This window comes from Symsagittifera roscoffensis, chromosome 1 (assembly GCF_963678635.1).
Source record: "Symsagittifera roscoffensis chromosome 1, txSymRosc1.1, whole genome shotgun sequence".
NCBI lineage: Eukaryota > Metazoa > Xenacoelomorpha > Acoela > Convolutidae > Symsagittifera > Symsagittifera roscoffensis.
In genome coordinates this window covers 69,595,743-69,620,964 of record NC_087062.1, presented here as the reverse complement: position 1 = coordinate 69,620,964, position 25,222 = coordinate 69,595,743, and the positions used below count along the sequence as shown (strand labels likewise).

General features: G+C 36.8%; 3 protein-coding genes across 7 annotated transcripts in view; all 3 read right to left on the bottom strand.

The window, feature by feature from the left end:
- LOC134856955 (probable serine/threonine-protein kinase mkcB) overlaps positions 1–9,097 on the bottom strand; it is a 31,535-nt gene extending 22,438 nt beyond the window's left edge. Inside the window, exons 1-3 of one of the 5 annotated variants that reach the window (XM_063873249.1) lie at positions 8,820–9,097; positions 4,442–4,483; positions 480–524 (exon numbers count right to left, since the gene is read on the bottom strand). In XM_063873249.1, coding sequence (XP_063729319.1) covers positions 480–524; positions 4,442–4,483; positions 8,820–8,937 — 205 coding nt within the window. In that variant the 5' untranslated portion in view covers positions 8,938–9,097. The remainder of the gene's footprint in view (positions 1–479; positions 525–4,441; positions 4,484–8,819) is intronic. The other 4 variants (XM_063873250.1, XM_063873252.1, XM_063873254.1 and 1 more) reach the window with 4 other exon arrangements.
- LOC134848302 (uncharacterized) overlaps positions 1–14,271 on the bottom strand; it is a 386,969-nt gene extending 372,698 nt beyond the window's left edge. Inside the window, exon 1 of the mRNA XM_063865706.1 lies at positions 14,257–14,271. The gene's annotated coding sequence lies outside the window, so the exon portion shown is untranslated. The remainder of the gene's footprint in view (positions 1–14,256) is intronic.
- On the bottom strand, positions 9,419–23,420 carry LOC134839542 (uncharacterized). The gene is made up of 8 exons (XM_063855136.1): positions 22,822–23,420; positions 21,621–21,914; positions 21,088–21,369; positions 16,895–17,203; positions 14,279–14,566; positions 13,276–13,457; positions 10,895–11,012; positions 9,419–9,543 (listed from the first exon to the last, which is right to left on the bottom strand). Exons 1-8 carry the CDS (start codon positions 22,895–22,897, stop codon positions 9,419–9,421), a joined length of 1,674 nt encoding a protein of 557 aa, XP_063711206.1. The 5' UTR covers positions 22,898–23,420.
- Between the last annotated feature and the right edge of the window lie 1,802 nt (positions 23,421–25,222).

Here is a 25,222-nt window from a genome sequence, read left to right as displayed (position 1 = left end):
TTTTTGATTTTTCGACCACTACCACATACAAAAGTTTCGTAAATTGCCAATTGTAGACAGTCTTTGGAACCAATCATCTTGCTTCACCTCAACAGGGAGTAAATTTGATAGCGCAAATTTTTGTTGCGCTAAATCATTTCAGTGCGTTGAGCCTCATATGTTAAATCTCAGAGGCGCATAGACTAGCCTATTGGCCGGTCAGGTCAAGAAAGCAATTTTCAAACTCCCATTTTCTCCCACAAAGATTGTGGGTGAAAATTTTTTATACATTTCAGTTAAAGGAGTCAACATATCGGAACTCAATATTTTTGGAATTTAGTAAGTTTTCAGATGCAAATTACTGCATCGATCGTAGAAGTTAGTCAAAAGAAAAAAAAGAAAAGAAAAAAGAAGTTGAGCAAAAAAAGTTCAGCTTTTCATAGAAAACTGAAATAAAAAACTCCTCTGTCGTTTATTTCAGTAAATTTCGAATACATTACCACTGGTGGTTGTGATGGGTTGCACAGTAGATGTGATAATAGAAGCTGAAAAAGAAGACAATTTCAACAGTTTAAAATTAGGAAAAGGTTTATCCTTACGAAAAAGTTTCGAAGGCAAAATTATGTAATGGTGCTTACGTTTCAATTTGCTCCTTAGTTTAGTTCTTTTTAGTTCAATAAATGTTCCCACTACCATTTTTGTAAAGCATTTTTTTCAATATCATCAATTTATTGAGTTCTCTTGCAGCTCAAAAAAAGACAGAAAAACTTCAAGATTACACATCTCTTTGCCCTATATAACATTTGTTTCAAAGCTCCAGCACAGCTCCAGTACCCAACAAAGGCTTCAAAACTGGATAGTAGTTTTAAATTGATAATATAATCTAATGAGTTTGATTTTCTGGATGTCATTAGGCGACCTTCGGTACCTCGCATGTTTTACGTGCATTTTTGTTGTTCATGCATATGCACTTATGTATTCACTATGTCCTATGTCCTTTCTCAGGGTCATATCTAATCGATCACAGCGTGGTGCTGGTATGCCTTGCGTTTATCCAGTTGCGCGATATCCTTATAAAGATACAGTCCTATTCTAAACAGAGTGCCTTTTCCCTACCTCTATTTATTCTAAACCTATAGTCTATACAAAACGGCGTTTGCAAACGTCTATTAATTCGGTACAGTATATCTAGCTATTCTACTATTAATCTATCTATCTTTGATACTTATTAATTTACCATTAGCATTTAACCCTACAGTTTTGAGTCAAAACTGGTCGAGCTATTTCATGGCGCAGAATTAAGACAGGACTGACCTATTAGGCATTCCGCATTTCTGGGCGAAAGACTAAGTTAATCCCCAATTTTTGTGGGAGACCTGGATTGGACCGTTCTTCTTGGCCGTGGGCCTCATGGACAACATTATCCCAAACTATGTGTTGGCAGACCCGGCGGTGATTGTCGACGAACCACTCCCAAAACCGGAGACAACAGCAGCTACCGAAGACGCAGTGGCCCGAGATGCACGTGTTCTCCGCAAACAGGCGGCGGTTCGGAGAACTGACGAATGGAACGCCGAACGTCGTCGATCGAAAAGGAAAAATTATTGACCATTATTTTGTCAAACCTCTGTTTGAAATCGCGAAATTCAAAATCATCAAGATTAGAAATGAGAAAAAAAAAGTACAGACAAAAGAAAAGTATACCGAAAAAAAAAACTTATTTGTCCAAAATCTAATCCCAACTTTCGCGACATTTCAGCCAATCAGGGTACGCTGGACGATATAATAGCAACATCGCAACGCCAAATTGCCCAAAACCACACTTGTCTTCGCTACCGACATACCACCCTTTGGTTCAGTCCAGTCCAGTCCAGACCATACGGTTGTCGATCTCACAGCCGATTCTTCTTCTGGTGCTCAACCGCAACAACGCACCGGCTCATAAGTCTTCGACCCCGATCTCAGTTCCTGCGCACCCCCACTCAGATGCTACTTGGGACGCCGCGGGGAAAGAGACCTTGACGATCATTGACTTGACCAAAACGCGCCGACATCAGGCCTCCACGTTCCTACCTCATTTCAGCCGAAAACTCACCCCAGCGTCGGTACTGGGAAAAAAACAGCCGCGCTGGTGACTCTCGATCCCAATCAGGCTCCGAATAGTTCATAAAAAACAAGAGCGCTGGATCGCAGCAAAGAGCCCACAACGTTTTTTGGCGACCCGCTTCGTCACTCGGTCAAAGCAGTAGAGGAAGAGAAGTGGGAACAATCTACTTCGGCAGTCATACCGGTGGTCAATCTCACTTCTCCTCACAGGCGATTCGAGCTTCTTTGTCAGTGATGCGGCCATAACTACGCAGGAGCAGGTGAGTTCATTCAAGAAGAACAAAATGCATGAGCCAAAAGAAAACAAAATTCGTACCGACATCTGACTAGACTTAAACTTCAGTCTGCTAAACTCTGTTACTAAAACTCTTTTGCCATCCTTGTGTATTAATTTTGTTCACAGTTTACCCTCAATACAGGCTGACCCTGTAGTTTGCTTTGTTAATCTCTGTGCCAAATTCAATCCCTATTTTCAGGATGAAGTTTTTTTGTCCCGCGGGAATGTCAAGAAGCGACCTTCGGAAGCTCGCATATTTAGGTTCATTGATGTTGTTCATATACCTGTACTCATATATTCACTTTGTCATATGTCATTTCTCATGGCCGTACCTTACCCGACACAGGGTGTTGCTTTTATGCCTTGCGTTCAACAAGTTGAGCGATATCCTTAATAAGACACATTCCAATTCAAAACTGAGTGCCTATTCTATACCTCTATCTATTCTACAACTTTAGTCTATACAAAGCGGCACTTGCATACGTCTATTCATTTTGTACTGTGTATCTATCTATTCGACTCATAATATATCTATCTATGATACTTAAAAATTCACTTTTAGCCTTTAACCCTACAGTTTTGAGTCAGTACTGGCCGGTTTATTTCACTGGGCAAAAAGTTTATGTTTCTCAGTCGTCATACGAAACACAGCTGCTCTTATATCATGGCGAGTCCCTAGATGTTCTGACTGCTTTGTAGATTTAATTTAAAAGTTTCTTAATTGAAAAACTGACGAAATGATTGACAAAAAAAAAGAAGTTTGTTTTTCATTTTTTCAACTTATCCCAATCCGCAAAAATAAACTAGAAAGGGATGCATTTAGCTTCCTGTATTTTAACACAATGACCGAATGATTTGCCCGATTTCAATTTGGAATGTTTACGCGTGTTATAAAAACGTAAAAAACTGCCAGTTAATTATCCAAAGTTGGCCAAATTAGCAATTTTCAAACCCCCACAAATTTACAAAAAAAGATCACAAAAGAAACTTTTTTGAGCTCAGGAGAACAGTATTTTAAAGATGGTATAAAAAAAAGTTCTGTCAAAAGTGCGTAGTTAAGAAGTCAAAAATTCTCTTTATAAAAAACACACCAAATATTAACTTTGCGCAGTTTCTTTAAAAGTCGGAACAACAAACAGTTTCTAGATAAACCTGAATTCAGTTCACCGCTCAAGCAATTGATTTTGAATCTATACGCTTTCAATATTCAATATAAACGATAGTGCAGTATACACAATAATTCACACAATATTATGAAAGCAAGACTGCTTGAATAGCAGGGCGATGCCCTGAAAGTTCCGACTGCACTTTAAGGTAAATTGAAAAGTTTTTTTTAGTTGATTGAAAAATTGATCAAGTTTTTCACCAACAAATTTATTGGAATGCATTATTTCGCCGCTTACACGTGTAATAAGAACGCATTATATCGCCCTTCAATTATCTCAAATAGTAAATTAGCAAAATTCAAAACTACGTAGCTTAAACAAAAAATGATTACACGTGAAACACCTTTTGAATTTGAGTTCAAGACAACAATATCTCCAATAATGTATGCATAAAAAACCATTAAAAAACTCAGTTAAGAAGTAGAAAATTTATTGATTACGAAAACCATCCCAGGCATAATTTTTCCGCACTTTCTTTGAAAGTCGGAACAATTAACACATTGTAATATTATAACACATATTTATTTTCAGTACATCGCTATCAGTACTGTATAAAATCAGCTCTGGTGGGTTAGATAGTAGCATGTCTAGTTAGTATGAAATTGGTGGCTCAAATCTCACAAAAATGTGTTAAATGTGATATTTAATTGCAACAAAAATATCCATTCTTCAATCTAATATGCCGATCTTTAATACACCTAATGCTGCATAAAAGATCGGCATATTGAAGAATGAATACTTTTTATTGCAAATAAAAATAAAAAAAAAACTCCATCAAAAGGTTTGTATGAAAGAAAACTGAGGCCGACAGACACTAAAGTTAGAAATTAAAAATGGAAAAGAATGAGATCATTTTCAAAGCAAGAGAGAAAACAAAGAAAATCAAGCAAAAATCAGATTTGATGTGATTTACCAGAGGTTGTTATCGCAGGTGGAGGATTTGTTGGTTCTGCAGCTACACAAAAAACAAATGTAATTATAACAAAAACTGCTGGTAATCAGGATGCTGTGATTGTTCCCAAATTTAGCAAGTTTAGTCAGTTTGCAATAGAAAACAGAATCGAGCCCTCGAGAAATGGCCAGCACTAACTGCTAATTTTTGTACTTTCTCATCAAAATAGTTCGCGAAACGCAAAATCGATCAAGTTTTTTGCTTAACAAGCGGAATCCTGAGTAATTTGATTGCCTTTAAACCTGTCTGAAACAAAATTTTTAAAAGTTGACTCCCCGCACAAATGTCAACCGACTATATGCACCGATTGGCTTGCCTCAATTCAGTTAGGAATTATGTCTGGTTCGGTTTAATTTGGGGTCCGTTCTCTTGGCACAGACTGATTGGTTTCGCGAAAATTTCAAACAATCAGAAACCATTAATTTTTACATCTAAAAATTTGCGCAAAAAAAAAAACGTAATTCAATGTAGGATCGGTGATTCGAATATACTTTCGGCAAACTAAGATCTCAACGTAGAATGTTTTAAATGAAGTGATCGCATGCAGTATAGTAAAGCTACAGAGCAGAGCGTAGCTTGGTTTTCACAAAAACATATATTAAGTATCAAAGCAAATAAATAAAATTCAAGCTCAAAATAGCTCGAGCTTGATAGAATTAGTATTCCACACCTGAAAAAACGTATAGAGTGGGGGGAGGGCGAACAAGGCTTACTCCCCCCAAATCGGAAATAGCAAAGCAAACTCTATGAAGCTCATAAGATGAGTACTACAGATGATTTGACCTTGGTTAGCAAAAATCCGGGCCTGCTGACCCCTGGCAAAAGTGATAACGATTCCGGGCAATGCAAATAGTCCGATCAGAACTCTATTGGTGGGAATGGAGCCAAACTTAATTGTTTTAGATCTACTTGACCAAAATTTAAATTAAGAAACTCATACCCTACTTCTGTTTTATGCCCTAAGTGAATAGTCTCCATCCCGACTTCCAAGGTTTTGGATGTGATAGATAGTGTGAGGTGCAATATGTATAATTTCTGCCGAGTTGGACCAAAGTTATAAGCACTTGGGAAAAACAAACCTTAGACAAGAAAGAAGTAATTAACGCAAAATAATGAGCAAGGGTATAATAATTTTATGGCAAAAATAGACGCGAAACAAATCCCTCCTACGCGAATAAAATTTCTGTGCGAATCAAATCCATCCCATGACTCCTTCCGGTGTCAGTAGCCATTGCGCGGTAAAAATTATAATGAACCCTGCTAAAAAAATAACTTGGGAAGTAGTTATGGGTTATAGATCAAACTTGGTAAGTAGAAAATGGATGGGACTCTTACCAGATCAAAAAGATTGACCAAGGGTGACCCCGAGTGACCTTTTGAATAAATTGTTGGTGTTTAGGCCCAACAAGGCGTCAAAAACCCCAAGGTTAACACCGAAAAACTGGATTTTCTCCAGCACCGACTTCTGGAAACGGGTTTCTTTCACCTTACTTGTAATTGAGAGAGATATTTTGGGGAAGGAAGCAGAAGTTTAAAAAAATTAGCTCCGAAGTTGCTATGTTGCAGTAGTGGAATGAATAAGAACGAAACGAGGCAAATTTTGGGTTGAACTTACCTATGATAATTCTGCCAAACTAACTACACCAGAGAAAACTAGTCTGAGAAGAAATTGGCATTAAAATGACTGCAGCACTGTATTTAACTCTTCTAAACACAATGAATAGACGATATACTTACAAAATCTCCAAAGGTGGGTTTTTGGCTCAATTAGTACCCTAATTGACGGACTACGTTCCCCTGATAGGTAGAAGATCGGGATTGGAATAAAGTATGACTGGAATTTTTAAATGCTCAATAGGAAATAGCTATCCATTAAAAATAATTTCCTCTACCCCCTGGAGGTCAGAATAAATCGGGGTCATTGATTCACTAAACACAAAAACTAGTTGGTTGACTAAAGATAACTTGGATTAAAAGTAGAACTGGACTTCATATATACTAAATCACTTGAAGATACCTATCTTGAACGCAGCATTTAGAATCATTAAAGTCAGAAGAATCAAATAGTTAGAACTTTGTGTAGGGTGTAGCAAAATAAAGGGTTGAACACTTAGGTAGATCAAGTAAGTTTGATCAAGAGTACAGTAAGGTCTTAGTTGAAAGAAAATAAAGTCTGAGAGGGCTGGAGTAAAATGCCCCGCTAAATGATTCTGTGTCTCAGTCAGTGAATTAGCAAGTTAACTTATTTGGGCTGACTTGACTAAATTCGGGGTAGTTGCAACTGGAACAGTTCCGGAGGGAACATTTGACTGTTTCTTAGTTATTTCGTTATCAGATGGAACTAGTTGGGTGAGCAAACTAGAATTATTGGAGTTGGCAGAATTGGAATTGACTCAAGCAAGGATCGACAAGCAATTGTATCGAGGTAGCGAATAATGGAAGGAAATGCGGTATTTTTTTCTAAAAGCGGTATAATCATTATTTGGATGGTCATGGGCCTTGTACATCCCAGATGTCTATCCGGTTTGATGAGTAATTTATATTTTCACACCCACTAATCACTGGAAAAAAAAATAGAGAGAGAGAGAGAAAGAGAGAGAGAGAGAGATAGAGAGAGAGAGCGAAGCCAAAAAGAGCAAATAACAAAAAAAGCTGCAACGTTTCTTGATATCAGCTTTTTATGTCTGTCCAACTCCATACGCCCTTTCGGATTGCGGCTAAAACTCTTTTTAGCGTCCCCTTAAAGTTCTTTATAAAAAGGGTGAATATCTGCGGTGACTGTTGGTTGTGATGAGAAACCCTGGAAATCTAGATTCAGGTAGCAAATGAACCAAATGTCAAATAAACTCGAATAAAAAATCAATTGCCAAAGTTAAATTTTTCGAAGTTACAAATTTCAGGAGGCAAAGGTAATGAAGTCCCTGAACTGATCAAGAGGACCAAGAGATTTATTTCCCGTTTAATCAGTTTGTTTGGTCTCTGTGTCTTTTTTTTGTTTTTTTTTCCAGTTAGGGGGTTTGAGTTTCAGTTTAGCTCGGCAGCTGATATTAGCAACTTACAAATTTTTTTTCTCAAATCGGAGATATGAAAATCAAGGGGGTTTGAATTTCAGTTTAGCTCGAAAGCTGATATTAGCAATTTTTAAATTGTTTTGTTCTCAAATCGGAGATATGAAACCCAAGGCAAAATTTCCAAAAAACTGAAAATTTTGACATTTATGGTACTTTTGGGTAAACTGTATGGCGTATAAACAATTAGGAATAGCTTGAGTCAATTTATTTTTGTTTGTAATTGAAACCGAAAATTTTTTGGAAATTTAAAACCGCTTCACTAGTTAAAAATTGCTGCATTTTAAATGTCATCGCAAAAAAAGTTTCGATTTCAGGAATACTTCTAGATTTTTTTGAGGCAAAAATGAAACGCCAACGTCAAGGAACTCCAAAACAAAGTTCACGTCATTCTCAGAGGTTGACTTCTTGTAGTGTTAACATCCGAAATTTCTCTGGCTTTTTGGCCGACTTTTTTTTTCTTTCGCTAACTAAAGTGGTTTTCTTTAGGATAAAAAAAGCAATTTGAAATTTAGCGACGGTTCTCTCGTACAAAATTTTTCTTCGTGCCGTTAAACCATTCTGTTGCAAAACATTTCACAAGATAAGTCCCGAAAATAGATTTCAAAAAATCATAATTTTTTAGATTGATATTTTCTATTATGTTTTTTGGTCTTACAATCAGATTCGAAACTCAAAAACAGTTCCGCTATTTTGTTTTCCTTAACAACTAAAACATCAAAAAAAAATTGTCAAAATGGGGTCTGTATATTGTTCTGGAAGTGCTCAAAAAGTCAGTTTAGCCACCACGAAAAAAAAGGTCGGCAAAGTTTACTAGCAGTTTTTGAAAATTCTCTCAAAAAATTCTAGATCCACCCCCTGGATATCACCATACTATGTTCTATGTTTGACCCATGTCCTAATCGGATTCGAATCACAATTCATCCCTGCTTGTCCCATCGCCGGACGTTACTCTGACCGTTTTAACCATTCGACCGTCTCAGCGTGACATCGTCCGACCCTTTTATCCTCGACATAAGGCGAGAACCGATCTGAGTTTTCCATCGAACTAATAAAAACGGCTTACACCGCCCTTATGTTTCTAACAATTCTTGTTGTGATAGATATCACATACAGATTTCATTACAGCGCAAGCGGCAGTGAAGATTGCTAGCAAACATACGGTTTTCGGTTCAAACTTCGCATGAGCGGATTTGCAGGGTCAGTTTGTTAAGCTTAAATAATTAACTTTCGGAAAACGTCTCTGGTTGCTTAGCTATAAAAACACTCACCAGTTGTGAAAACAGTGGTAACGTCAACTTGGGCTGACACTTCGTTGTTTTCAGCCTCGCAGACAGCATAGTAGGCTACGGTGTAGCTGCATGCCTCGACAAGACCTCCAAAGGTCATTGTCGAGTCAGTTGAGTCATACTGATGGGGTGAGTTATCGGCCGCGCAAGCTCCTGAAGGGGTAGTCGATTAGTTATCAATATCTCCACAAAATTGCTGTGTTTCAAAACGCAGCTGCGATAGAAAATAACAGAGCGAAAATAATCGAGCTTTCTTGTTCTTTGAGATCGGTTTTTGATTTTTGATTTTAAAAATTTTTGTGAAACGACCAACTGGCCGAATTATAAAACAAACTTTGAGGCTTTTTTATTGCATACTTTCGTTCTAAAGATAATAAAAGTATCTAATATATATTTCCTTTCCTTCTTAGTTAAAATAAAACACCATTTGTCACTGTTGTTTATGTCTCAATTGTTACAAGGAAATCAAAAAATGCAATCGCTTTGAAAATTGAAAAATTTCTTCAACTTCAGTTTATAATGATATTAAGTAGAAAAAGCGTCAAATATTGATTGCTTTGGAAATGTGGACATATTGCAAACTAGATCCCTTGAAGAGTAATCTTTAGTGAGGTGAAGCTTCCAGAGGTCACTCCAAATCCACTGATAGTGAGTGAGGTCGCAGTAGAGTCACTCAAGGTCAAAGAGTCGAGAACACCAGCTAGTTCTGCAGATTGCATAAATTTCATCAACCGGACATTTTTGTGTGAAACAAGATATTTTTTTTGTTTTGCGTAAGCGTTTTCGAAAAAGTATAAAAATTTTCAACAAACTGAAAAAAGAATCAAATAGTTAAGCTTTTCTCAGGGGCGGATTTAGGGAGGGAAGTGGTGGGGGGTGGTGGGGGGTGGTGGGGGGTGGACGCTTTTCCCTTTGCAGGGATTCGACCACCTGCCGACCCAAAGGGTCCCCCCTTTGTACTTTGGCGCCATTATATACTAATTATGAAAGAGGAGCGCGCGCCAAAAAAAAACGCGATGTTTTGGTCATAATTTTCAAAAAAAAAGTGCCTAAAACGCTTTTTTGGCCTGTTTTTCAAAATTTTGCCTGCTGCGCACAAAATTCGGTAAAAATAGGATCTTTTTTATGATTTAGGAGAGCTCAAAAAATCTAATTTGATCGACCTAAAAAAAAGTCGACACAGTTTTCGAAATTTTCTCAAAAAGGAACTAAGGATCTACTTGACAATCTCTCCCCTTTCAAGTTTTTCGACAGAATGCAGCAAAGTTAGAATTCTCAACAGAAAGCTCTAGTGCTAATTTACTGTATTTATTTACAGGGGTGGATAATATTTAGTAGATACCATAGGGGGGACTTTGTTGAGTAGATCCAGAACTCGCACAAAAAGTAGAAGGTGCTTTGACAGCTGCAAACAAGCGACAGGTACAGGATCATAAAAAAACGAAAAGTATGTAAAAAGAAAAGTTAAATATCATCGTAGACTAATCAATAAAACCAGGGATCGGATCTAGAATTTTCTCGAGGGGAGGGGGGATTTTCAAAAAAAATCAAAATTTTTTTGTAGGGTCGACCAAATTTTTGAAAAAACAGCCAAAAAAGCGTTTTTGGCCCTTTTTAGAAAACTGACAAAAAATCGCGTTTTTAGAAAGTTTTTAGGGTCCGTCATCAAATTTGATATTTCAAAATAGTACAAAAGCTGCCCCCCCCCCCCCCCCCCCTAAGTCCGCCCTTGAATAAAACCTTAGCTGTAATTGTACAGCAATACTACTCACACTTCGCATCAGTGGCATTGCACAAGAATTTTTCAAAAAAAAATCCGTTTTTGAGCACATTATGGAAAGTTTTTACCCAAAAGTTGCGTTTTATCGCTCGCTTCCATCTGAAACGTTGTGTATGTTACCGCAGAGGCCATTTTTAGAAAAATTTTAGGGTTAATCAACCAAAATGTATATGACAAATTATAGCCAAAGTGATATCCTTTGGAAAGTTTGGCGACAAGATTTTCTAGCAACTCCTCTCGGCACGCTACTGCTTTGCATTTACAATTTTTGACCTACTTGTGCAGACTCTGATCGTCGTTTGTTCCGAGGACTCTAAGGTGTCACAGTCTGCAATAGTGTCCACAACAGTGGCCACTTTGATCTCATAGACAGTCCCTGACTCCAATCCAGGTACCTATAGAGGAAGATTTTTTTATACTTTAGTTTTTTTTTGTGTTACACGCCAAAGGAGTACGCAAAACTAGGCATTGTTGTGATTTAAACGACATTAAATACATTCCAAAAAGTTTTCTCAAAGCCGAGAAAAAACGGTTTGAATTTATGAAAATCTGTCTGTTTTTGAGCTATTATTAAGCTTTTCGTTTCAATAGTTCTTCCTATTTCTTCATTTAAAATTTGAAAGCAATAAAAAATTTCTGAAACAGTTTTTTACTGTTCCGACGGAATATTTGTGCTCGGGGTGGGTTTTTTTCGTCAGTTAAATTTCGACTTTTAACTAACCGTTTTTGACGGAACTTTTATAGCATTCGATAATCTTTGTTGTCCTGAGCTTAAATTTGAAAACATATTTTACCTGTGATCATTTTTCGTAAAGTTATTGTTCCGACTTTCGATACGAAAGTAACAAAATATTTGTGCTCGGGGTGGGTTTTTTTTTCTTCAGACAAATTTCGACTTTTTAACTAGCCATTTTTGACGAAATTTTTTTGTATCATTCAAAAGCCATTGTTGTCCTGAGCTTGAATTTGAAAAGATATTTCACCTGTGATTATTTTTCGTAAAGTTATGAGGGTTAAAAGATTGCCATTTTGACCAATTGGGGACAATTAACGCGCGATAAAATTCGCGCTATTAACGCGTAAGCGGAGATTTAAACCATCTTAGAAATCGTTCCAAATTGGTTGAACGAAGCTTATTTGCCATAATTGATTTGTTACAAGGAACGAAATCTATCTTTTTGTACTTTATATGGCGTGTGGGTGGATGATTTTCATAAAAAATTTCAAATTTTAGAAAAAAAAAAATTTATTTTATTTTATTTCATTTAATTTTTTATGTTATAACTGCTGCTCCATAAACCTTAAAAGGCAGTCGGAACATTCAGGGCTTCACCCTGATACGAGCAGTCTTGTTGGGGTTTAAAGATTGTCATTTTGGCCAAGTTGGGACAATTAACGCGCGATTTATTTCGTGCTATTAACGCGTAAGCGGAGATTAAACCTGTCTGCTTTTTCGCCATAATTGATTTGTTACTACGATCGAAATCTATCACTTTGTATTTTATTTGGCGTGTGGGGTGATGATTATTTCATAAAAAATCTCAAATGTTTTACTTTATTACAAGTAATTTTTTCTTGTTATTACTGCTTCATAGCCTTTAAAAGGCAGTCGGAACATTCAGGGCTTCAACCTGATACGAGCAGTCTTGTTTATAGTTGGTTATTGTTCGAAAATATCAGAATATTTGTGCTCGTGGTGGTTGTTTTTTTCTTCAGACAATTTTTGACTTTTTATCTAGCCATTTTTGACGAATTTGTTTGATATATCATTCACAAAGTATTTTTGTCATGAACTTAAACTTCAAAAAATATTTAATCTGTGATTTTTTTTGTAAAGTTAGGGTGGTTTGAAATTTTTCATTTTGGCCAATTTGGGACAATTAAAGCGCGATATAGTTCGCGCTATGAACGCGTAAGCGGAGATTAAATCCGTCTTAGAAATCGTTCCAAATTGAATAAAAGAAGCTTGTTTGCCATAATTGATTTGTTAGTAGGAACAAAATATATCACTTTATACTTTATATGGCGTGTGGGGGGATGATTTTCACAAAAAATCTCAATTTTTTTTCGAAAAAAAAAGTTTTAATTTTGTTTTATTACATTTAATTTCTCATGTTACTACTGCTCCTTATACTTTAAAAAGCAGTCGGAACATTCAGGGCTTAGCCCTGATATGAGTAGTCTTGTTCATTATTCGTAAACAACTGCAGTCGATTATGTAAAATTCACTAAATAACTATGCGTTCGCATAATTTTTTTGTCACACAACACACAAAAATGACACTTATTTGAAAAATCTTTCTCTCCAGTTTTTATGAATGCTAACTGGCTATCCTATCCTTGTTCTGATTTGCCGCTTCCAGAAAAGTTGAGCTGCTCTATTTCGCTGTGAATGAATGGACAGAACTGTGTAACTGTAAACATTTACGACCAGTTAAGGTGAACTGTTACTGATTCTTAACATTGTTCTTTTCATTTACTCTCAAAATAACTAGCTCTGTAATAAAGAACAAAAAACGTCCAAGAAAAAGTCATTAGAATATTGAAGGATCATGTCAATTAGCTTGAAAATTGTCAGCAAAATATTGAAAATCATGGAGATAAAAAAAACCGCTACTTTTTGTTCTTCATAAGCAATCAATTTCATCTTAGTTTTACCTCCAGATCCGCATTCTTTGCAGCCAGGTCAGCGGTCGTGGGAGAGATACTGTTGACCGAGTTTATCCTGTATGAGTCGAGGGGTCCGATATTGGCCTGGACATTCGAAACTGTTCCCTTGATTATCACGCTCGTCAAGTCACATTCGACTTGAATTGAAGACTTCTCGGGAGCTGTGGGAACTGCAAAATATGAACCGAGCTTTTTTCAAGCAATTTTACAGAATAAATAAATAGGTGTTTAAATTTTTTTGAAAGATTTCAGCATATTTCAGTTGTTACTCGTTTTGTATCTGATTGGTCACGATTAGCAAGAAAAATTAATATATCAATTTTATTATCGATTCTAATTATGACATATACTCTCATTCGATAAACTTATCAAATCATTCAGATTTTTTTCATAATCTGATAAACTATATAAATTTTTTGGTATATTTAGGAATTCGATGTATTTATGATTTGTTTTTTTTTAACGACGATATCTCTATCAATATTTTTGATCTCCTGAATGCTGAACATTGACCAATAGAAAACTAGCACCGGAACATTGACCAATAGAAAACTAGCTATAATTTTGCACCCATACTAAAATTATAGTAACCTCGACTCAGGGAATTTATTCCAATTAGTAAAGGTGTCAATTGAAATTCAAAATGTTTTAACTCTAGTCACATATTGGATTTCAGCTCCGCAGTGCGAAGCGGAGAATGCTTTGATTTATGAATACCCCTCAAAACTAATTTATGACATGTACTTTCATTCGATATACTGCAGATTTTTTTCATAATCCGAACAATATCGAAACCCAAACAATATCATAGTCCAAAAAAGGATCGCTCCATAGTTCAGGCGGGGATGATAATTCACGAAGGTGGGGATGATAATTTACGAGGGGTGACAATTACGTGGGGATAACTCCCAATTCTCGAAAACATATGCACGCTAATTTTACTGACTTTTGCTAAATTTTACACAAAACCTATTTAATAAATTTGTCTTACGTGTGCAAGCTGCATATTGGGTGCTCAGTTTTGACACTTCATCACACAAGTTCTCATTTTCAAGTTCAAATTCGTATTTGGTTGCAGGCGACAAAAGTGACACAGTCAGAGTTCCCGTGTCAGGCTGAGGAGCATCCACGTCATATGACCCATTAGGGGTCACTGTTTTGACCTTGAACCGGTACAGGTTGCCCTCTACAGCTTGAACACGGAGAGATGCCGCTTGAATTGAGATGGAGTTGGCTGTTGCAGTATGAAAAAGAGAAGATGTCTCAATTTCTCGAGGAACTGAAAACAAGGTTGCAACTAATTTTCAAAACATATTTCAAGCTCATAAAATGATCATTAGCAGCTCAAACCAGTACAGGATGTAGGATTGAGAGATTCGATCAAAGAGCGGATCATAAACTTAGTCGATCTAATGAAAAAAAGCGTCCCCTTGAGAAAATTTTAGATCTGAGCCTGATTCAATTTTTGCTACAAACCCGGTCGAGTTCCCGCTTCAAAACCGCTCATGATTTAACGGTTTGAGCGGTTTTCCAGCTAAATTTGAGCGTCTTTTTCCCAAAAATATGCCTGCGGTGCAGAAATTTCTGATAAAATAAGTATTTAAAACTGTTTGGAGAGAATTCGGATCATTAAATCAGTCGATCTAGAGAAAAAAAGGTGTCACTTTGTGAAAATCTCAGATCTGAGCCTGACTCAATTTTGCTACAAACCCGGTCGAGATCCCGCTCAAAAGCCGCTCATGATTTGAACGGTTTGAGCGATTTTTCAGCAAAATTTTTGTGCGGTTTATACGGTTCTTTAAAAAAAATCTCTCAAACCGCTCAAACCTTGCTTTAAAAAACCGCTCAAAATCCGCTGATATCCTGCGTCGGTTTTTAAAAGGTTTTTCAAGCAAAATTTGAACAGTTTTTGAGCGGTTTAATTTGAAAAAACGATCAAAAGCATCAAATTGCCCGGAAAAGGCGATGTGACTCTAAGAAGCAGTTTATGTTTTTCCTCCAACTTGACCCTGTACCTCTAGGGTATGCTTATAATTGATATTCGGATCATGTGTAGGACTTCTCGTGGCGGTTCTGAACAAGATGAGCAAATATGCTGGTCTAGCTAATTGCACATTAAAAATACATCTATACTGGATTTTCTTGCTACTTGCAACAGATATACAGTCTTCTAACAAAAATCAAATAAATATTAAATCAAAACAATTTTTGCTTCAAAGCAAACACTTGCTGCTTGCTGTTTGTCCTTTAATGTTTCTGTTTGATAATTGCTCTGACTTTAAGAGTCTCTCAGTGACTGTTTCCGCGACCAAACAACTATTATTTCGACAGGGGTGTTGAAAAATTAGACGATGAGCAAATTAGACAGAGGTACTTAAAAGGAATATAGACGATTTTGCAAAATTGCAATTGTGAGAAAATGGACGAAGGTGAGACGAAGGTTTAAATTGTTTGCAGACAAATTGCGCAAGAGAATTATTATTGTTTGTGGACAACAATTAAATTTCGGTAGCCAAAATTTTACAAGTCAATCATGCATAATTTATTCAGTTCAAAACTCTCCTGTAATTTTCGGGTTTGACATTTTTTGTTCATCTAAACTAATTGTCATTTTATGTCTTTTTTGTATTTGTGAAACTTGACTCTTAAGAAAAAACTTTGTTGGCCCTTTCCTGTTCACAGCTTTTTTGTCTAAAATGCCGGATCTGTAAGAAATAAATTCCGTCTAATTTCGTTTGTGTAGAATCCGTCTAATTTGCTTGTCGTCTAATTTCCTAGGCCCCCTCGACAGGTTGTTTTTAGTAGCGGAGCCGATAAAACTAGTAATTCATATCGAGATTTAGTCGCGATCACCTCACAATTAGTCATGGTATAACTCGAAACTTAATCGCGGCATGCCTGTCATCTGCCTTACCCAAGTCGAGGTTGTTCGCCTGAAATGAAGCAAGATTTTAGCGGTTTGAGCGGTTTGCGCTGAAAAAAAGCTGTTTTTTGAGCCGTTTATATAGAAAAACCACTCAAAATTCTCATTTTGAAGCAAGATTTTGTGGGCAATCGTCTGAAAATTACACAAATCTTGCTTTAATTTAGGTGAAAGTCTCGACTCAGGTAGCTACACTTTTCACATTGCTCGCTTATTTTTACTCATTCTACCACAAAGTTTGAAACAGAAAAAGTTTGTGACAATACGCTGGACCTTGATTGTTAGCCTTGATTATCGCGACAGCATTTCGGTTTCTGTACGTCCATACAATTATAGAATTAGTGTTTATTTAGCACAACGTTTGCTTTACTTATAAATTTTACCATTGTTTTGTCATAGAGTTCTAATTTAGACATCAATTTTTTGAGCCTGACAAGCCTTAGGATATATCTGCACCCTTGTGATCAGCTGTCTTTGATGAAACCAAACTCATTCATAATGATTGTTCTATAAAAAGCTTTTAGCATGAGCTGAAACGTCTACGCGGAGGCCAACAAAAAGTACGAGAAAATGCCATGTTTTTGAGATAAACATCCATGCATAGATCTGAGATACGCTTGAATCTTTAATCCTTATATATTTTTGGAAACTTCTACCAGAGCTTGAAAGAAAATTAAGACTAACTTGTGCACAGCGTATCTCCTAGCGTTGCCTGTCTGGTGGCAGATTCTGCCGAACCTTGATCTGCGTGACACACGGCCGAGTACTTCAAAGTGTAGAGACACCCTGGGATCAAATCCTCCGCCTTCAGGTCTGTCTCTCCCGTGGACAAGTTGCGAAGAATGGGACCACCTGGACATCCAGATCCAGTGCTGAATTCGACTTCGATCGCCTCGTACTCACCCGAAGAGACTCCAAACCCACTGATCTCAATCATGGTCTCGGTGAAGTTGACAAGGGTCAGTGAGCTAGCTGGCACAGGAGTCTCAGGGGCTAAAAAAGCGAATCTGCAAAAGCAATTGGGGGGGGGGGGGGAGGGTTTGGAGGATGTTAACTTGATCCGTGATTTTTCACTATTTACTATAACTGACTTTGTTTTGTTTACCAAGTCTCCAAAAAAGTAAAATAGATCCAGATATAATGAGCATTTTGTATTCTCACACCAGGGCCATTATTACTACAGTAACCACAATTGTGCCTAACTTCCTGTTTTTGTATTTTCTTATAAATTCATAAAAGTTTATCCAACACTATTCTTCCCACCACGCTCTGAAAAAAAGAAGAACTTAAGCCTTATTGTAAAATTTTACGGCGAAATTTAGTACTTCACCTAATAACGCGGGAGGTAACAACTTGAAACAATTTTGTAGTCATTTAGGTTTTAAGAAAAACTCAAAAAAAAAGTTTTGATAACTTCTTTGCTTACAGCATATCAATGGCTTATTGATTAGGTTTGAAAGCAAGTTTTTCAATAAGAGATGATACCACGTGCAAAAAACGACGTGCAAAAAAGCTGTTGCAAGTCGCAATGAATGGAAACCAAGATATCTGCAAACCTTGGGATGACGTCAAACAACAAACAACATCAAGTTCCAGAAAAAACCTCGGTAGAATCGTTTCTTTTTGTACTGAGCCGCTCAGAGTTTAATCAGTGATTTCCTCAGAGACAAAAGCGCGGGTTTCTGAATCCAAACGAAGATACATTTGTTGGTTCCGCAATCCATTTTTTTAAAGCCTTTAATCCCATAAAAGCAAAAAAGCAAAGAACATGAATTTAAAAAAGTTTTAGTAGAAAAATGGGCAGTTATCTCAACAGCAAAATCGTTATGCCTTGATAGAATAACATACCTCTGTAAGTACTGAGCCGAGGAAGATTGTTCAGATTAATTTTTGAGGTCAAAGACCCAAGGACCCAGGTAGTTTTTTCCGCGCTTTTAATGACCCTACAGATACTTTTAGGTCAACTTTTCTCTCCGTTCAATTGTGAAAATTGATTCAAAGTTAAGAGAGCCAATCAAATTTTGCAAAAAGTCTGCTTCTTAGCCTGAAATAATTCCAAAGAGGTCAACCGTTAGTATCCTTCTTAAGAATCGGATACTTTTTACTAATTCATGATTTAACGGTTTATTTGGAGTGCTAGAAGATTTAAATAATTGCGAACCGCCCGTTCTTTATATCAAAAACTTGAAGTGGAGGGCTAGAACGAATGTGTACTATAAACTTGCCATTATGTTTCTGAAATTAAAATCATTTTGGTTACAATTGAAACTCCAACAAAAACTTTTGGCGTTTTTTTATGGAATAGCATTATTCTTTTTGGATATTGTTTGGTTTACTTTCCATAATCATCGTAAAAAAACTTTCGTTCGTTCAACCAGGAAAAATCGTCCGCTTGAACTCTATCAATGACCCCGCACCGAGCACCCTTGGATTGTAATCGATTAGTTTCTATAAAATTACAAAATAATCGATTAGATTCCATTAAAAATGAATTATAATCCTAATATTTTCTATGTCAGTATAATCCATTATAATCGATTATAACCCATTAAAAATGGATTAGAACCATTATGTTTTTTGATAAAACATATTTCGATTATAATGGATTTTTTCGAGAGGTTAGTCATGAAATTTACAACTTTTTTCAAATTTATCTTTTTTCCTGATACGTACAGTTGCTACTTATTGCGTTTCATATAATGTTACATTTCACATTACAATTCACATTACTCCCTCCCTGTCCCCCCCCCCCCCCCCCCCCAGTTTACTTTACCCCCCCCCCCCCCACCTGCCATTTTACCACAACCGTCATTCCTCCCATCGGGGGAGGGGGGTTATTTATTGGTAGACTTTGGGAGAGGGGGTTAATGATGGTCACCCCTCAGTTTACCGTCCCCCCTTTAGTAGGGGGAGGTAAAAAAAACTTGAGGGAGCGGCGTTGAGACATGGCATTTATTAAAAAACATAGCATGCATTTTGCAAATTTCCTGCAAAATTTGCAAAATTAAAATGGATTGTAGTGGATTACAATGGGTTATTATTTATTTTTATTGCAAACAAAATCAATTATAAGGGATTATTTTGGCAAAAATAATCGATTTCAGTGCCAAAAAATGGACTTTAATCGATTATAATGGATTAAAACGGATTTCGATTATAACGGCAATATAATCGATTTCGTAGTCTGAATTTTACATTTTTAATGGATTAAAATGGATTATTTTTGTCTCGGGAATCCATTAGAATCGATTAGAATCCATGGGCGCTCGGTGCGGGACTCCAGATCATGCCACCAGCGAACGCAAAAAAAACAGAATTTTTGTTCAAGGAAAAATTACCAAATGGATCACAGCAAAAATTACTGACGAAACAACATGACAAGGTTATAAGTGTCACCAAAAATGGGCTTTTATAATTTTATTGGAGCAATTGTTACCAAAAGGAACCAAATTCACCATAAACTTTTTCCACTTAGGCCACAAGTCAGCTCGTACGCTTTTTATAAGTGCTTGTGTATTTACTAATTGCTTTTCAAAAGAAAACAAATCAGTGGAACTCTGGCAGCGTGCTTTGAAGATTGGAATGGGTTGCATGCATCCCAAACATCCGTAAATTCATTTGTTTTCTCATGTGAGCAAAACTTGGCGGAGAAACCTTTGTACAAATGGGATCAGGAGAAAAGGAATCAAAGACAAAAAAATACCGGAAAATGCAGTTAAGGTTAACTGCAAAAACTAATGAAACGATCGGCGAAACGAATTTAAAATATTCTGCAGAGAGTAGTTTTCAACTTCGTTCTCTGATTTTTTTTAGTTCCCCTGTCATGTTGACTAAGATTTTATCATTAGTTTCAAACTATATCAAAAGATACATTGTTAACCACTCTCACACCATATTTATCATTCAAGGTAATGGCAAAAAAAATTATAAGAAGTTTCTAACCTCTTTTCGAGGTGACCCAAAAACTATAAAATGGAATTTGAAATTCCAAAAACTGTTAATTAGTTGGTTTTTTGTTACGGAAAAAACTTTTTGAGAAAAAACTGTTTCGCGATCTGAATCACGCGTGGAAGGATTTTCATTTGATGGTAAAGTTGATCTCTGCAAGATAACATTGATAAAAAAACACACAACATCATATTTAATTGCCTTTCCACGAGAGTGGTTGGAGCAATTCTTGTTTTTTCTACCATTTCGTTGAAAATTTTTAAGCTAAAAAGCACCTAGTGGGTATTTATCACTAATGATTAATATTGCTGAAGGCTTTATGGTCAAAAGTTAAAACTCTGAATCTAAATAGGCTCTTTCTAGCATTCAAACAGGGGCAGATCTAGAATTTTCCGGATTTTCAAAAAAAAATTTCATGGAACCGGATTTTCAAAAAAAAAATCTTTTTTTTTTGGGTCGACCAAAAAGATTTTCTGAGCTCTCCAAAATCACTATTAAGACCTCATTTTAACCATTCTGCCTTTTTTGGCCTGATATTTTTAAAAATTACAGGCCAAAAAAAAGCATTTTTAGCACTTATTGGAAAACTTTGACCAAAAAATCGCGTTTTTTTTCGGTGCGCGCTCCCCTTCAAAATTAGTATTATTTTGGCGCCATAGGCGCCTTTAGAAAAAATTTAGGGTCAGCCAGCTAAAAATGGATATCTCAAATTACTACAAAGGGGGACGTCTCAAAATACTACAAAGGGGGACGTCCCCCTTTGTCTCAAGATATCCAATTTGTGGGTCGAATCCCTGAGGGGAGGAGGGCGTCCCCGTCGCCCCCCTAAATCTGCTGGTGCATTAAATTATGTGATTTAATGTCCTTTAACCGTGCGTTTAGTTCGAGCATCAGTTCCAACATTAAGATTTTTTTACGAAGTTTTATACCTGTGCAAAAAGTTTCGCTGAATTCGACGTATTCGGAAGGAGTTATTTCACCACTGCTCGTCTCGCATCTGTTTGCGTAAAGTATCCGGTATTCACATCCTGTCTGAACATAGTAAATGATGGGGGGATACCCCTCATAGTGCACTAGCGTTCTGTTGCCAGTGCAGAATGTTGGGACCAAAGTGATCTCGTAGTTGTTGGCAGAGTCAGGCAACTCGAAATTCGTTCCATCAATTATTGACAATGAGTACCAGTCAACGTCATCAGTAGGTGTAGTAGGAACTACAAATAGAACCATGAATTAAAAATGTAGATTGCATGTTTTCTAGTTTCATATAATTCACAACTGTAGATCGGGTGTTTTTTGTTCAGATAATTTCGAACCTTGCTCATTATTTACTTTCCATGATTAATTTTTAAATCTCCAATTTTGCCAGTCCTTAATTGCGTTTCTTTTACTTGCCGTATTTCCTTTGCACAGATTTCTGTTTCAGTACCGAGTATCGAAACAGTACCCAAGTTTGTACAATTACCTGTGCACGATTCCAAACTGACTTCAGCCGAATCCATTTGATTCGCGCCGTTCAATGTGTAGACAATTGAAGACACTGAAAATCGGTAAGACTCGCCGATGCCGAGGAAATCGAAGGGCAGGTTTGCGTTGCTTCCGGAGATTAATACATTTGGGCTGTTTGGACATGCAGTTCCATCGCTTTCTTTCGCACACTCGATACTGTCAATGGACTGAATGGTAGCTGAAGAGTTTAACATGGTAAGTTGGATCTCGATCTCCGACTGGCTTTTTGAAACGACCTCGAGACTGAAGTCTAAAAAGTACATAAAAGCAGAATATTAGCACTAATTTAGTAAAAGGAGGACCCTTTGGGTCGGGAGGGGGTCAAATCACTAAAAAGAAAGGGGCTTCCGTCGTTCCATTCCCCTTAATCTGCTCTTGTGGAGAGATGTTTCATAACAAGCTATCATGAGACGATTTCAGTGATTTGAAGCTTAGCAGCTGCCGCCAATGATTCTAGTGTTTTTTGAAGACAGTTTTTCTTGACAAGATTGAAAATTAGCCAACCCATTGCCAGCCGCGTTTTTTTGGAATTTCCAAAGAGAAGAACAATTTTTAAAAAATTAATCGAACATGCTGACCGCTTTGTTAAAAAGCTAAATAAAATGGCTTTCTGATACCTCAATAATTACTTGAAAACATCATTTCGCTGAAGAAGAAACTGTAGTGAGAAAAAGCTTTAAAAGGGTTTGAAATTCTGTTGAAATAATTCCAGGGGGTTCATTTGAGTGATGAACCATTTCCCTCACGGATTAAAGATTTTTTAAAGATTAGAGTTTTAGAAGGGTAGATATAACCCAAATCACCCATCCCCCCATCCTATCCACTCTCCCCTCCCCCTAGTAATTCCAAAAATTTTGTTTTTTTTTCAAATCATTGTGCCAAGCAATGATTTTAACTAGTTCTAGCTTTTTTAGTTTTTTTTTTCAAAGTCGACAAATGTGCTCTTAAGTTGAGCGGAATCAGGTATTTCTTCAAATAACCCACGACAATCAAATTTTTAAGCTGTGGTGTATCAAAAAATCTGATTTGTCTTCTTAATTTAAAAATAATTTGAGCCGAAAAAGCAATATACAGATAATGATTTTTCCAAGTCTACATTTGACGACTTTGATTTCAATTACCCTGGTGTGCATTTGAATGGTAAACAATAAACATACCTTGTGCTTGAGATTTGCTCAATATTAAAACCACCAACAGCATCCCAGAAAAACAACTACCACTTGTAGATGCCATTTTTTGCGTCTATTTTGAATGAAGAGACTTTATGCTTATAAAAATATAAAACTTTCAGACAGAAGCAGTTAACGACAAAACATCAGTTTTCAGATGTAATTTGAGCTAAATTTTTATGATTAAAAAAACAGGCTATTAAACAAGTAAATATATGACGCGTTTGTTCATCAGAAAAGTAAAAGTGTTGAAGGTATTGCCACAGAAATCTGTATATAGAAGTAGATTACGGACTTTTTAATGCTAAAATTAGCAAAAATCATTAGTAAAATGAAGGTATAAAAGCATTTGTAGTGCTGCAATTTATTATAGCTGGACTAAATCGAGCACCATAAACCATAAACTCTATGTTAAATTATATGAAAAATGACAACAATCTTGGTTTGAACGTTGGTAAAAAAACAGCAAATACAGTCACATGTTTAGTTAGAGCAAACAGTTTATTTCTAGTTTCCAATCTTATTCTGTCTCTCACGGCTGTTTTTCATTTCTGGCATTCTTAGAAAACATCTATATCGTTGCAAGCTCATATTAGAAAAAAAATACATGTAAAATGAAGAACTAAAACTTGACACGCTCAATGTTTATCCGCGTAGCCAATTTTTTCGTTTTAAGGAAAACACACTTCACTAGAACATGGAATAAACCACGAGTTGTTTTCTTTGTTTTTGCTGCAATATTCTGAAAAGTGGCAGGAAGACACCAAAAACTAGAGTTAGATGGTATTGAAGAAAACGATACAGAAAACAAGAAAAGCTTTGTGGTAGTAGTATATTTTAAATGCATGCTTGAAACCAGGGGCGGATCTAGGATTTGCTTGAATCGACCTATTGATTTTCTAAGCTCTCCCAAATCAATGTAAAAGACCCTATTTTGACCAAATTTTCTGCTCCGAAGGCAAGTTCTTGAAAAAACAGTCCAAAAATGCGTTTGGGCACTTTTTGGAAAACGTCGACCAAAAAATCGCTATTTTTCGGCGCGCGCTCCCCCCTCAAAATTAATATATTTTGGCCACCAAGGCGCCTTTAGAAAAATTTTAGGGTCGGTCCACCAAAAATGGATTTCTTAAAAAGTACCAAAGGGGGGACCCTTTGGGTCGGCAGGGGGTCGAATCCCTGAGAGAGTGCCTCCGCCCCCTTGTCCCACCCCCAAATCCGCCCCTGTTCATATATATATTTTTTGGCGCGCGCTCCCCCTCAAAAGTAGTATATATTGGCGCCAAAGGCGCCCTCAGAAAAATTTTAGGGTCCGTCAGCCAAAAATGGTTATTTCAAAATAGTACAAAAAAGGGACCCTTTGGGTCGGCAGGGGGTCGAATCCCTGAAGGAGGGAAAGGCTTCGCTCCCCTCTAAATCTGCTACTGCTGGAAATTGTTGTTTTTAGATTTGAATTACTGGGCAAGTTGGAAAATGGCGGGTTGCCTTGGCGGCAGAAAAGCTCCAACAATAGATTCAACAGATCATTTCTCTGTAATAAATTGAGCTTTTTAATCTAAACAGTAAATCTCAAAATAGCCATTTTTCACCTTGTCGAGGTGCTTACTTTATGCTTTCGTCTCGCCAAACTCTTATGTGTGTCTTCTATCTCAAACAAAAAATGCGCTCGACTTTCTTCAACCCAGCTTAGATGTGCTTCTACCTTGCTCGATCAAGTATGAGTATATTTCGAGTTTCTCTCTGAATTTATTGAACAGAAAAAACTTTGTCTTTTAAATAGATACTAAAACATTTATCTTTTTAAAAAAAGGTTCATTCATCACTGGAGAGAAAAACAAAATTGTATTTTCTCTTAAAAAGGTACCATGTGCCGCGGGCGGATTTAGGGAAGGGGGCGGGGGTTGCCCCCTTTTCCCTCAGGGATTCGACTCCCTGCCGACCCAAAGGGTCCCCCTTTGTACTGTTTTGAGATATACCTTTTCGGTTGAAGGATCCTAAAAAACTTTTAACAGGTGCCTTCGGCGCCAATACATACTAATTTTGAGGTGGGAGCGCTTGCCGAGAAAACGCAATTTTTTGGTCAAAATTTTCCAAAAAGAGCCTAAAATAGCTTTTTTTCTCCTGTTTTTATTTCAAAATTGGGCCAGAGGGCCAAACACTAGCCAAACAAATTGGGCCAAACACTAGCCACAAATAAAGCAGAGAACAGTCAGGTCAATGTTGTCAGTTTGTCCCTTCAAACCATTGCATTCAGGTTTATGAGCGGGACAGTCTCTCTTTTTCAACGTTTTACTTTTGTCGAGGCTCTTAACAGATATAGAAGCGGTAAATTCCCATAGGTTCCAATATTCATAGCTCCCAAATTAATAAATCGGCGCTAATACATGCTAAT

Bases quoted from the DNA above. Each gene is read 5' to 3' on its own strand.
- LOC134839542 (XM_063855136.1), bottom strand. From the start codon at position 22,897: ATGGCATCTACAAGTGGTAGTTGTTTTTCTGGGATGCTGTTGGTGGTT. The intron at 21,370-21,620 runs GTAATTGTACAA...TTCTATTTGTAG, and splicing joins CAGTTTGGAATCGTGCACAG to TTCCTACTACACCTACTGAT. The intron at 13,458-14,278 runs GTAAGACAAATT...CATATTTTGCAG, and splicing joins CCAATATGCAGCTTGCACAC to TTCCCACAGCTCCCGAGAAG.